Below are 11,746 nucleotides of genomic sequence, written 5' to 3'. Positions count from 1 at the left end.
GGGCAGGGGCTCGGGGATCACGTCCCGCCTCCGGCCGGGCCTGGCCGTCGTGGGGCCAACCTCGCCGCTGCTTGGCACTTCTCCGCCTGGCTCACCCGGAGGCGAGGCTGGAGCCGGGCCCGCGCCTCCCCGCCGCCCGCAGGCCTCGCCCCCCGCAGGCCTCGCGCCCCGCCGCCCCGCTCCGGCCGCGGCCCCGGAAGGCGGCCCCGCCCCGGCTCACTGCGCAGGCGCGGCCCGTGCCAGCCGCAGCCCCGCGACGCCCGGCGGCAGCGGCGGCGGCGGCGGCGTCCTCCCCTCGGCGCTCGCGCGGCGGCCCGGCCCGCAGCCCCCTCGGCCGGCGCGATGGCGGCGCCGCTCACGGACAGCGAGAGGCGGAGGCAGATCAGCGTGCGCGGCCTCGCGGGGCTGGGCGACGTGGCCGAGGTGCGCCGGAGTTTCAACCGGCACCTGCACTTCACGCTGGTCAAGGACCGCAACGTGGCCACGCCCCGCGACTACTTCTTCGCGCTGGCTCACACGGTGCGCGACCACCTGGTGGGCCGCTGGATCCGCACGCAGCAGCACTACTACGAGCGCGACCCCAAGGTGAGGCGGCCGGGGGGGCCCGCGGGGCGGGGCGGGGCGGCCTCCTGGAGGGGACCGCGGGGGCCTGCGGGGCGGGGCGGGGCGGCCTCCTGGAGGGGAGCCGCGGGGGCCTGCGGGGCGGGGCGGGGCGGCCTCCTGGAGGGGGGCCGGAGGGCGCCCGGGCCGCCCGCGTCGCCGGTGACCGCAGACCCCTTGCTCTGAGGGCTTGGGCTCGCGGGGCCCGGCCCGCGGCGGCATCTTCCGGCCGGTGGCCGCCCTGCGCCTCGGCGCTCGCTCTTCCCCGCCCCCGCGCCCCACCTTGTGTTCTCCCGCGGCTCTGGGGGAGAGAAAAGGGGACGGGGACCAGGCCTGGGCAGTTTCGTGCTGGCAAGGGGTGAGCCCAGGCATTCGCAGGGGATCGTGGGGCCTCTTCTGGCGGGGCAGCGATCGGAAGACCGTGGAGGATGCCTGCTCAAGCGGCAGGGCTCAGGGGCCCGAGGAGCAGCCCTGCGAGAAGGCGGCGTCTTTAGGGGTCCCACACATTCCTGACCAACACTGTTGGGTTAAAGTTCACGGAGATCACGTGATGGATCATGCAGATTGATTGTTGCTTTTCACGTTTTGCAGAAATTTATGCTTATGGCAGAAAGAAGCAGAACAGGCGAAAGTCTCTGATGTGACCCCATTACTCTGAACTATATTAAAATAAAGGTGTATGTCCTCAGATCCAGATTTTTTTTTTCCAAATCCTTTTCTATTCTTAAATGTACATACATATTTTGAAAAGTATACCGCATCTACAGCTTTGTGATTTTTCCGTTTCATTCATGGACATTTGCAACTTTTTCAGTAGCTCCCCAAGTTAGTAGATACGCGTCTCCGATACCATTTGTAGTTTGATGGACCTGTCATAGTCTTGGCCACCCACCTTCTGCCCGTTTGTTTGGGGTTTTACTTCTTGCTCTTGACATACAGAAAATTGTCCTTTCTACGATACTAAGGTAGAGTGACTGGTGAACAAAGGACATACTTGCGTGCCTGGAACCAGTGTGCAAAGATTTGATTTGCAGTATACACGTAGGCAGTGGATAGTTGCTTTGTTGATAGTATTTTAGAGTATTTTCATGAGGAATTAAGAAATCGTTTACTAATTGCTAAGAGTGAGATTGGTTGCTTTTTCCAACTTACTCTGGGGTACTTTTTTTTCTTCAAAAACAGAGATGGTGAGAAGGACAGATTTGTTTAGAGCACCAGCTGGGCTGCGTCACCTTTAGTATGCAAGACAGCATAGAACGATGTGGCCCCAAATGGATAAAGCACGTTTTTACAGTAGGCGCTTAGGATGACTTTGCCAGGGACACTGGCCGAGAGGCAGTGAGTGGCTCCCCCAGAATTCCCTGCTGATGGCAGAGCTCTGGTTTGCAACATCATTTTTCTTGTCAGTGTAGCAGACGACAAGGGTACATCTGTGCCTGCACATTCAAGGACATTTCCCTGGACCTGGACCAGGACACACCCCAAAATCTTGTGGTTCCCGTTAGAGTGTTTATGTATGATTAGATCCTGAAAAGGACAGTGAGGCTCAGGGAGTACAGAAATGATCTTTCATGAACAAAATTAATCCCTCTAACAAAACGACTTTCCCAATCCTCAGTGAGAGGTCTGAGTGATTGTTTGCTGTGGTGGCTACAGGCAGAAAATTTTGTCTTTTAAAGAAACCACACAGCCTATTAGGGGAAGGTGGTTTGTCTGTTCTGGATAGGAAGGCCATTTTAAAAAGGAAAATTGGAAGTTAAGTGCTTCAGTCTGGCTGATTCACTTTGAAAAATAAGCTCCTCCTCTCCTTTTTCTGCAGAAGTTACATGTTTGCTTGGAAAGGACCAAAAACAAGCCCCATAAGGGTCAGAGCCTGATAGGAGGTAGGCTCTCAATAGAAATCCTGCAGAGCTGCACCCCAGCGTGGGAATGACCTCAGCGACTTGTACCACTGCACTTCTCATTATGGTAGCTGAATGATCAAAATTTAATAAATTAGAGTGCGTTTACTTAATTTTTTCTCTTTCAGGCAGTTACACAAGTTCTCATGATTATTGGAGGAAAAATTGGAAAACAGATAAGCAGGAAGGAAATACTTCATTTTAATCTCTCTTGACAGCTAGTAATAACATGATAAATGCTATAAACATTTTGTGTCCTACATCTTTTTTCTACACTGATAGAAACACCATTTTTATTGTACAAAATAGTATCATGCTGTACCTATTATTTCAGAACCTATTTAGCCTTCTATTTTTGGCAGTAGCAGAAGCAAATGAAACTTGTGTTCAGGGGAAGATTTTTCAGGCAACCAGCTTGGCAAATCAGGTAAAAAAAAAGAAAACCTGGCCAAATTGAAAGTTTAGTACTTGGCAGGAGGCAGTGCTTAGTTAATAAAGATGGTTCAAGGATTCTCTGAGGTGATGGCAAGGTCAGGAGTCTGGGATGATACTCTAGAGCTGGAACCCCACTCTAAATTCAGGAACGGAAGAGAGCTGGATGGTGAGGGATGACTTAATGACTAAAGCTCCTTATAGTCCTGTCTGTATTGGTTTAAGGATTTGGCTGGATTTCTTAATCTTGCTTGGCTTCAGTTTTTTCATCTTTAAAATGAGGGCGGTGGAATAAGGTAACCCTTCCTCCCTCCCTCCCTCCCTCCCTCCCTTCCTTCCTTCCTTCTTCTTCCTTTCTTTAGATTTTATTTATTTATGACAGACACAGAGGCAGAGACATAGGCAGTGGGAGAAGAAGTAATCCATTTCTGAGGTCCCTTGCCATGCTAAAAAGTTATGGCGTTGTGTTTGCTTACAAAATGTTTCCATTTTATTTTGACATTCCACCTGTACCCCCAGAATCAAAAATGCTTAGGCAAGTCATGACACAGAAGGTTCAAAGTAATAGAAGACCTCAAAGAGAAGGCTGGGGCCAGAGAGTAAGGGTAAGGAACAGGTTGCATTTGAGGGCAAGGTCAGGACACAAAGTGCAGACATTATGTTCTGGCAGCCAAAGCAAATGGCAGCTCATGTCCACTTGTGGGAGTCATGGGATCTCTGTGATAATTGCTAGAATGAGCAGGTGTGAGATATTTTCTGTGGGACTTTAAAGGGGATAGTATAGAATACGGACAGCTGGCCTACTACATTCCTGCAGTGGATGCAATAGTCTGCTTACCAAGGCTTTTTCCCATAAGCTCATGGCATAGCCATGGTGGTAGATTAAGGAAAGACAGCTCCACTGTGGGCTCAAACTGCAATCTGAAATCTTTCTTTTCTTTTTCCTTTTCTTTTTCTTTTTCTTTTCATTTCTTTCTTTCCCCTTTCTTTCTTCTTTCTTTCTTTCTCTCTCTTTCTTGCTCCCTCTCAGGTGTCTGATGCAGGACTGGATCATAGGACCTCGGGATCACGCCCTGAGCCAAAAGCAGACGCTTAACTGCTGAGCCAGCCAGGCATCCCTGAAATATTTCTAAAAAGATAATCATAATGAATATGATTAATTTTATGGCTTGGCTGGACCCACGAGTTAAAGGAAGGTGATCTAATTTAGAGCAGCATTTTTGCAACCTTGGCTTGCCCACACTTAACAAGATTTTCTTTTAGTAATTGGACCAGCCAGTGGAATCTTTTTAACACACCCAGTTTTGATGTTTCCACTTGTCTTGTGAAATTAACCTTGTATCCCATGAGCAGACTTCCCTGACAGTAAATAGTTATTTTCTCTGGCTAGAAGCTTGATGACAGATGTTTTGTGTTGCTGATTAACCTGACAGCTCACCAAGTGGAAGGTAGGATTAAGCCATCATTTTACGAGATTAAGAAGCCTCTCAGACTGTGTGCCATGATTTTTCGAACAAGACAGTATAGCTCTCTTCTTAGGAGCTGTGATGGTTTATTTACTGTGTCACCTTGTCTGGGCCACAGTGCCCGGTTATTTGATCAAATACTATTCTAGATGTTTCTGTGAAGGTGTTTTTTAGATGAGACTAACATTTGAATCCGTGTTAAACGGGTTACTCTCTGTAGTGTGGGTAGGCTTCGTCCAATCTGTTGAAGACCTTAATTGAACAAAGACATACCCCCTACCCTCCACTCCCACCCCTCCCCAGCAGGAAGGGATTCTGCAGGCTACTGCCTTTGAACTGCAAATAGAGTCCTCCTCCCTCATCAGATTTTAGTCTCAGACCTCCACGATTGTGTGAGCCAGTTCCTTAAAATAAATCTATATATACATATCCTGTTGATTCTGTATCTCTGATTAATATCCAGGTGCTATGGATGGCTGCAAGGACCCTTTGTATTTATGAACTACCGTAACTGACCTTGCTTCTGAATCCCAGCCCTTTTTAAATGACTTTTTAAAAAATTCTATTTTATATGACAGCAGACTTTTTTTTTTTTTAATTTTTATTTATTTATTCATGAGATAGAGAGAGAGGGGCAGAGACACAGGCAGAGGGAGAAGCAGGCACCATACAGGGAGCCCGACCCGGGACTCGATCCCAGGTCTCCAGGATCACACCCTGGGCTGCAGGCGGCGCTAAACCGCTACGCCACCGGGGCTTCCCAACAGCAGACTTTTAAAAATTGCAAAAATAATACAGTAAATTCCTGCTATTCATGCAAATTCCCAAACATTAAACATTTTAACACGTTTGTTATGTTATGTTTCTATACATATTAGTACATTTTTTTCTGTGAACCATTTAAAAATAAGTTGCAGACTTGATGCTCCTTTACCCTTAAAAATTTTGAGTGTGTGCTTCTAAAAATCAGGGAGACTCTTGGACAAACACCATGAATGCTTAAACCCAGGACGTTCACATTGACATGGTGCTTCTACCTACAGATCTCCTATAGCTTTGCTAATTGCCCAAATAATAAGAAATACAAATAGGAAAATTAAGAGAACTTTCAGATTGTACCTAATTCTTCATTAAAAAAAAAAAAAATCAAAGCTTTAAGCTATTTAGAAATCTGCAGATTCTGAGATGTGAAGCAGATAAGCAACAGGCAATAACTGGCTTTTTTCTTTACCTTATACAGGACAGGGTTCTTGGGACACCATAAAGGGAAGAGAAATGAAAACAAATTTAGGAAGATGATCAGATCACAGGAAAGTTTGGTCAGCAGTATCTTGGACAGGATCTCCTGGAGTAGGAATTAGATGTGATTTCAGTTTGAGCTGAGTATCTTCTCAGCCTCGAGACATCATTTAGAATGAAAGGTGAAAGTAGCTCAGTTAAAACGCTGACTAGGACCACACAAGTCCTCAGTCTACTTTGACATAGTCCAGGTCACTTAACATAAATTGATTAGGCTCTGGCTTCTCTGGCGGTGATACGGAGACTTCCATGATTGGTACAGGCCTGGGAGTGAGTAGATATTTTGTAGAGCTTCACAGCGTGGAAGACAGAAGGCAGAGGACTAAGAGCGCAAAGTAAAGCTGTTCCCTGCAGAGCTGAGTGATCTCTATGTTCCCTGTAAATTCTCAAATTCCATTATTTTATTACATTTTACATTTTCTAGGTTGACTTTGGGCAAACAGACCTGTGTCCTAGTCTAGGTACCAGTACCTAAAGTGAAAAAGGAAATCTGTGATCCACATTGAGATAAAAATCTGCCAGTTACTCATAAGAAGCCAAGGTTCCCTGGCACTTAATCCTGAAAGAAAGTGCCTGAGTGTGCCTTCATAGGTTGGGAGTTTAAGAGATGAGATAATGGGGATGCCTGGGTGGCTCAGTGGGTTAAGCATGATCCTGCCTTTGGATCAGGTCATGATCTCAGGGTCCTGGGATCAAGTCCCACATTGGGCTCCCTGCTGGGTGTGGAGTCTATTTGCTTCTCTCCCTCTGCCCCCTCCCCCTGCTCATGGTTTCTCACTCTTGCTCAATAAATAAAACCTTTTTTTAAAAAAGAGAGAGATGAGCTAATGCTCAGCATCCTTATGGCAAACACAGTAGTGGTTTCATAAAGCTGTTGTCAGTGTGAGACTCCAAAAAGCCCCTCAGAGCAGAATGGATGCTGTGACATGGCCAGTGAAGACAAGGATGAACCTCAGCTGTATGGCAGATGGGAGGATGGCTGTCCCCAGCCATCTTCTCTTTGGACTGGCAAGGGCAGGGTGGCCCTGGTGCCTTTGGAGAGGCTGGGGTGCCCAGCAGAGCCGACCTCTTGTTGGTCAGTGGGCTCTGTACCTGTGTCCCGTGAGGGCTGGCTCTGTCTGCCAGGGAGCTGGCAGTGTGCTGTGGCGGCCGCTCTGTGCCTGCTTAACCACCAGGAGAGGGCAAGGGCAAACTCTGATAGAGAATCAGAGTGTTGCTGCCTTTTCCTGGAGGCAGGATGACACGTCTCTGGCCAGAATCCCTTTCTTGGTGAAAACAGTTGCCCCAGTCTATGTTTTGTTACCCTGAATGTTGGAGAAGTTCTTTCTTTCCTTTTCCTGCAGAGCGTTCAGAGCCTTCTGTTAAACAAAGACTCTAAACAGCCTTTTTTGGAGAGGGAAAAGAAATCAGAGATCTGTAGGAGCCCAGTTCTGATAATGAATCTGTTGTGTAAAGAGCAAAATGAGGCTCTGCCTGTTGCTGTTAGGCTCCAGCGCCACAATTCGAGTTCCTTAACTCCTAAAATGTCTTTAGGAGATTACTGTGTTGTGTAGTATTTGTGTTGGTCATCTTTTCGTCCCTTTGTGTCAAAACAAATAAACCCAATAAAAAATAAATAAACCTGCCTTTAAGCCGTTTAATATGTGTGACAGTCGTATTGCAAGAAGGGACTGCACGAGAAAGATCCATGGCCCAGTTGAGCACCCTAGACACCAGGCCTCCAGGCTGCTGTAGAGGGGCTAGAGGAGTCCCGGTCTCTCTGAGGCCGAAGCAGGAGAGTGTCTGGTTTTTCAGCCTGCATTCCTTGAGCTGGGAGGCCCTGTCCACAGTTGTACAGATGCTGGCTGGGAAAGCCAGCAGGGCGACAGGGGTGGAAAGAGGCTGGGTCAGGCCTGGGATGGCCCTGGGCCTGTAGCAGCAACAGAGTTTGGGGACACCGAGGAGCTGGCCCTTTTGCAGGTGAGTCCCTACACTTACACCAAGCCTGTGTCCTCAGGTGGTTTTGTCCAAAATTGCCACCCTGCTAATTAGATTTCCTTACTCTCCCTGAAAATGTGGCCTGCAGAGGGATCAATATTGCCTCAGTCCAAAGCTAACCGTGTGTTGCACCCCGAGGTATACATGGTGTTTCTCAGAGGGGTGAAGGGATCCAGGCCACCCAGTGTGCGTGATTCAAAAGTGTTTCTATCGGGATCCCCGGGTGGCTCAGCAGTTTAGCGCCTGCCTTCGGCCCAAGGCGTGATCCTGGAGACCTGGGATTGAGTCCCACATCGGGCTCCCTGTATGGAGCCTGCTTCTCCCTCTGCCTGTGTCTCTGCCTTTCTCTCTCTCTCTCTCTCTCTCTCTCTCTCTCTGTGTGTGTGTGTCTCTCGTGAATAAATACATTTTAAAAAAAAAGTGTTTATATCTCCTTGGACTGTGACACTGGCAAGCCTTCTTGTTTGGTTTTACCCTGGACCATCTTTAGGAAACTGGGGAAAGCAATTTCAGCACATTTGAAGAAACTATAAATGTTCTTAGAACAAATCACACAGCAACAGAAAACAGCACAGGCCAGGTAGCAGAAGCTGCAGCAGTGCCTGGCAGGGCATAGCCAACTGTTGCCAGTCTACGCTGAATGGGTAATATCCAGGAGAGTGCCCCTATGTCACTGCTTCTTCTCCCCTCTTATGCGCAGGTGCATCGGGAGGCTCCCTGAACTTTCTGCAGAATTAAATAAACTACTGAGCCCTCACCAGCTGTGCTCAACTGGGAGGAAAAGCAAAAACAATGATTTTAAGACTGGGCCCAGTGTTTTATGCCTTGGTACCCATCCTTTACAAAAAGATAATCCAGCTGTTTTCATAGTGTTAGTTATAAGGTAGAAACTTTAGCAGAGATTGAAATACAGCTTTAAAAATATATATTTCCGGGATCCCTGGGTGGCGCAGCGGTTTGGCGCCTGCCTTTGGCCCAGGGCGCGATCCTGGAGACCCGGGATCGAATCCCACGTCGGGCTCCCGGTACATGGAGCCTGCTTCTCCCTCTGCCTGTGTCTCTGCGCCTCTCTCTCTCTCTCTCTCTGTGACTATCATAAATAAATAAAAATTAAAAAATTAAAAAATTAAAAAATAAAAATATATATTTCCATGGGATGCCTGGGTGACTCAGTTAAGCATCCGATTCTTGATCTTTGCTCAGGTTATGACCTCAGGGTCTTTAAATGGAGCACCGTATGGGACTCTGCGCTGGGTGTGGAACCAGCTTGAGATTCATTCTCCCTCTCCCTCTTTGCCTTCCCCCATTGTGCATGCTCTCTAGAAATAAATAAATAAAATACATATTTCTCAATTAAAGGCAGCATAAACATAAACATAAAACATCTCGATCATATTCCTGAGCTGCCAGCTTGTTCTAAAGCCTCTTGGGGAGGACCTCAAAAGTAGCTGTGTAAGGAGACACAAGCCTTTGTGTGTACATAGGAAAAGGACATGGTTGTGCTTGAAACCTCACTCACGCGCCCTGCTGAAACAGCTGGGTTTCCTTGGGCTCCGTGTGTTCTCACGTGGCTGAGCCCAGTCTGGAGGGAGGGGCAGCACAGTACTCTGGAAACTCCATATGACAATAACTCAGTTCAAGTGCAGAGTAAATAGCATCCAAGAAGAAGCAATGGGCCATGAGCAGTGGTGACAGCAGCTGTCCTCAGCAAGGCTGTGGAATCACTCACTGCCTTATTTGTAATTGAAATGATACTGAAATTTAGGCCATAACTGTGAAGGCATACATTCAAATGATTGAAAAAGTGAGGGTAGCCCGGGTGGCTCAGTGGTTTGGTGCTGCCTTCAGCCCATGGTGTGATCCTGGAGACCCGGGATCTAGTCCCACGTTGAGCTTCCTGGGTGGAGCCTGCTTCTCCCTCTGCCTGTATCTCTGTCTCTCTCTGTGTCTCTCATAAATAAATAAATAAATAAATAAATAAATAAATAAATAAATAAATAAAAACTTAAGAAAAAGAGTGAAAAAGTCTGTCAGAGACTGCACTGCGCATGATTTTTTTTTTAAAGATTTATTTATTTATTTTATGATAGACAGAGACACAGGCAGAGGGAGGAGCAGGCTCCATGCCCGGGCCTGACGCGGGACTCGATCCGAGGACTCCAGGATCGCGCCCAGGGCCAAAGGCAGACGCCAAATCGCTGAGCCACCCAGGGATCCCGCGCATGATTTTTTTGTACGAGTGCATTCTCTTTGAATTTGTAGAGTTAGCGATGTATAGAAAGTTTTCTTCCATTATATACTGAAAAATTGTTTTTAGTGTTTTATTTGGGTCCTTTACTTCGGGGATGCTAATTACGCAGATGTTAGGTAGTCTTTGTCTTGCGTATGGATGTTTTCCTCTCCAGTCTTTTTCATGCCTGTCCCCCATTTCGTTCACTTTTCCAACCAGGTGTTTGTTTACAGCTTTGTCCCTGTTTTGCAGCCAGTGATGCCTCCATTTCTGTGGTGGTTTTATCTCTTATCTATTTTACTTTGCCGTGTTCAGTGCTGTCCTTTTGTTACCTCATCAGTGTTTCTTGACATCTTGGATTAGTCTGTGTTAACAAATTTTATTTGTCCCTTGATAAATAGATGCTGGGTGTTCTTTGCTCATTTTATTTCTTTTTCTGTTTTCCTGTTGTATTTTTTTATTTTTATTTTTTTCCATGAAGCTCCAAAGGGACAAGTTTTCCTGTTTTAAATTTCAGGATGTAGATCCTGAGTTCCATCTCCCTGAGTGGAGGGAATTCTTCCTGAACCAGCTGTTTGCAACTGGATAATGGGGCAGAGGCCTGGAGAGTGTGTGCAGCCTGGAGCAAGCAGCCCTTCCTTGATTCCCAGATTTATGTGTGGGTAGGTGTGTTTGTGTGTGTCCACACGTGTGAGTGCATGTAAGTGTGCAGGTGTATATGAGTGCAGGCATCTGTGAGTGTGCATGTGTGTGAGTGCTTTATCCATTTCTCCCCTTCAGAAAAGCAGAGACCAGCAGTGGACAATCACCCTTGTCCTCCCTTTGCAGCTTGGTGGTAAAGAGGTATGAGGGCCAGTTTTCTAATTTAGTTCTCCCTGTTCTGACTTCCCATTAGTGTGTTTTAGGGAGAAGTGGGCAGAAACATTTTCATTCTATCATCTTTACAATTGGAAGTATTCTACTTGATGTACATTTATTTTATTGTAATTGTCAAAATTTTATACATTATTTTTACTATTTTTTATATATATTTTAAAGATTATTTATTAGAGAGAGAGAGACCATCACACACGGGGGTGGGGTTGAGAGAGAGAGAGAGAGCGCGAATCTTCAAGCAGACTCCCTGCTGTGTGTGGAGCCCAACACAGGGTTCCGTCCCATGAGCCAAAATCAAGAGGTGGATGTTTAACTGACTGAACCACGCAGGTGCTCCTAATATTTTATATTTTTTTTGGTAACAGCTTTGAGATAAAATTCAGAAAATTCAATTGAAAATTACCTGCAATTCACCCATTTAAAGTATACAATTAGGTGATTTCAGTATATTCACAGATTTGGGCCATCATCACCGCAATCAACTTTAGAACGTTTTCATTAAAAAAAAAAGAACATCTTCATTACCCCAGAAAGAAGCCGAACAGCTTTTAGCTGTTACCCATGCTAAACTCCCTATCTGCCCCTAGTTAAGCAGCTACTAATCTACTTTCTGTTGTTTCTATAAGTTTGTCTATATTTTATAAAGGAAATCATACAATATGTGGTCCTTTGTGACTGGCTTCTTTTTTTTTTTTTTTTTAAGATTTTATTTATTTATTCATGATAGGCACAGAGAGAGAGAGAGGCAGAGACACAGGCAGAGGGAGAAGCAGGCTCCATGCTGCGAGCCCAATGCAGGACTCGATCCCGGGACTCCAGGATCACGCCCTGGGCCAAAGGCAGGTGCTAAACCGCCAAGCCACCCAGGGATCCCCTGTGACTGGCCTCTTTTATCTAGTGTAATATTTTCTAGTTTCTTTTTTTTTTATTTTTATTTTTTTATTTTCTAGTTTCCTTCTTATAGC

At 46.6% G+C, this 11,746-nt stretch overlaps 1 protein-coding gene across 3 annotated transcripts in view; it reads left to right on the top strand.

Annotated features, from left to right (window-relative positions):
- Nucleotides 1-282: 282 nt before the first annotated feature.
- PYGB (glycogen phosphorylase B) overlaps nucleotides 283-11,746 on the top strand; it is a 53,849-nt gene continuing 42,385 nt past the window's right edge. For 2 of the 3 annotated variants that reach the window (XM_072793612.1, XM_072793613.1), the window contains exon 1: nucleotides 283-585. In XM_072793612.1, coding sequence (XP_072649713.1) covers nucleotides 343-585 — 243 coding nt within the window. In that variant the 5' untranslated portion in view covers nucleotides 283-342. Of the gene's footprint in view, nucleotides 586-10,427; nucleotides 10,568-11,746 lie in introns of those variants that run through there. The other variant, XM_072793614.1, reaches the window with a different exon arrangement.

This window comes from Canis lupus, chromosome 22 (genome assembly GCF_048164855.1).
Source record: "Canis lupus baileyi chromosome 22, mCanLup2.hap1, whole genome shotgun sequence".
Lineage (NCBI taxonomy): Eukaryota > Metazoa > Chordata > Mammalia > Carnivora > Canidae > Canis > Canis lupus.
Note: the sequence above shows the minus strand (reverse complement) of the source record. Positions and strands in the feature narration are given on the sequence as shown.